Source organism: Perkinsus marinus (assembly GCF_000006405.1).
Source record: "Perkinsus marinus ATCC 50983 genomic scaffold scf_1104296959000, whole genome shotgun sequence".
Taxonomy (NCBI): domain Eukaryota; phylum Perkinsozoa; order Perkinsida; family Perkinsidae; genus Perkinsus; species Perkinsus marinus.
In genome coordinates this window covers 1-1,039 of record NW_003206564.1, presented here as the reverse complement: position 1 = coordinate 1,039, position 1,039 = coordinate 1, and the positions used below count along the sequence as shown (strand labels likewise).

Genomic DNA, 1,039 nt, shown 5'->3' with positions numbered 1-1,039 from the left:
GACGCAAATGTATCTATCAATCAAGTCAGTTATACACTCGAGAACAGCGAGAGGCATAATCATACCATCATTTCTCCAACTCGTGAATCTTTGCCTACTACATGAGGAGTTCAATGTTTTCAACAATTCTCAACAAAATAAACTTTCAATACCACATTGCGCACACATCACGATGAGGAGTACCCTCGAATGAGTATGATACTACTAGCCCCTGAGTAAACCTACCTCTTGAAGTCCCCCGCGGGCATATCGCCTAACGAGTCGCTGCCAATATTCCACACAACAGTGTCCGGGAACGACGGGCTCTTCTCAGCCATCAATCTGACAGGAAAAGCGTTAAATCATCACAAGTCAATGAAGACTGCTCACATCTCAAAACCGTCACAAAGTATATGAGCGGGGACAGCTGCTTGCTTATACACTCTATCCACAATACCCTCATTAAACTCAACCACCGAATTCCCATCATAACCTGCACAGGAAAACCAAACCCTTAAATAGTCACTGGAGTTTCACAACACTAGTGAAAAACATATTTCACCCATAGCACCGCATAGCACGAATATCGCGTTTTTCACAGAGTACTACACCACTGCATGTAAAACGGGTGAAACTCCACTATATGAATTGCCTTTCTTACAGTCCTTGCCTCCCTGAGCCGTATCGTTGTAATGATGCTCACCAACTCCCGCTACTGTTGTCGTAGTAATATCTCCGACCGAGAAGTACCTAAACCCTCTTCCTCGTCCTCTCCACACAGCCGTTCATGGACTATTACGTATGAAGAGCTGTTGTGAACTGCATAGCCTCCGCACCAGTATTCACCACTTCCATATGCATCCCCAAATAGTCCCCACCTAGAGTTACAGTATACCGCAACTCGAATTCGAATGGGCATCCCATCGTTTCCTTAGTAAATTCATTCGAAACCAGCTTGAATGTAACCTGTACAGAGCTCAGCATCTACACGATTTTGGAAAGTTATGGTACTATTACTAGTGAGAATATATTAATATTATTAATACTTGAGTATAAATAT

General features: G+C 43.1%; 1 protein-coding gene across 1 annotated transcript; it reads right to left on the bottom strand.

Annotated features, from left to right (window-relative positions):
* Positions 1–365: 365 nt before the first annotated feature.
* Positions 366–729, bottom strand: Pmar_PMAR029424 (hypothetical protein; the record flags this gene model as incomplete). The annotated part of the gene is made up of 2 exons (XM_002773321.1): positions 366–472; positions 641–729. Coding segments are annotated over 2 exons (196 nt in total), but the record flags the coding sequence as incomplete, so codon positions are not given.
* Positions 730–1,039: the final 310 nt, after the last annotated feature.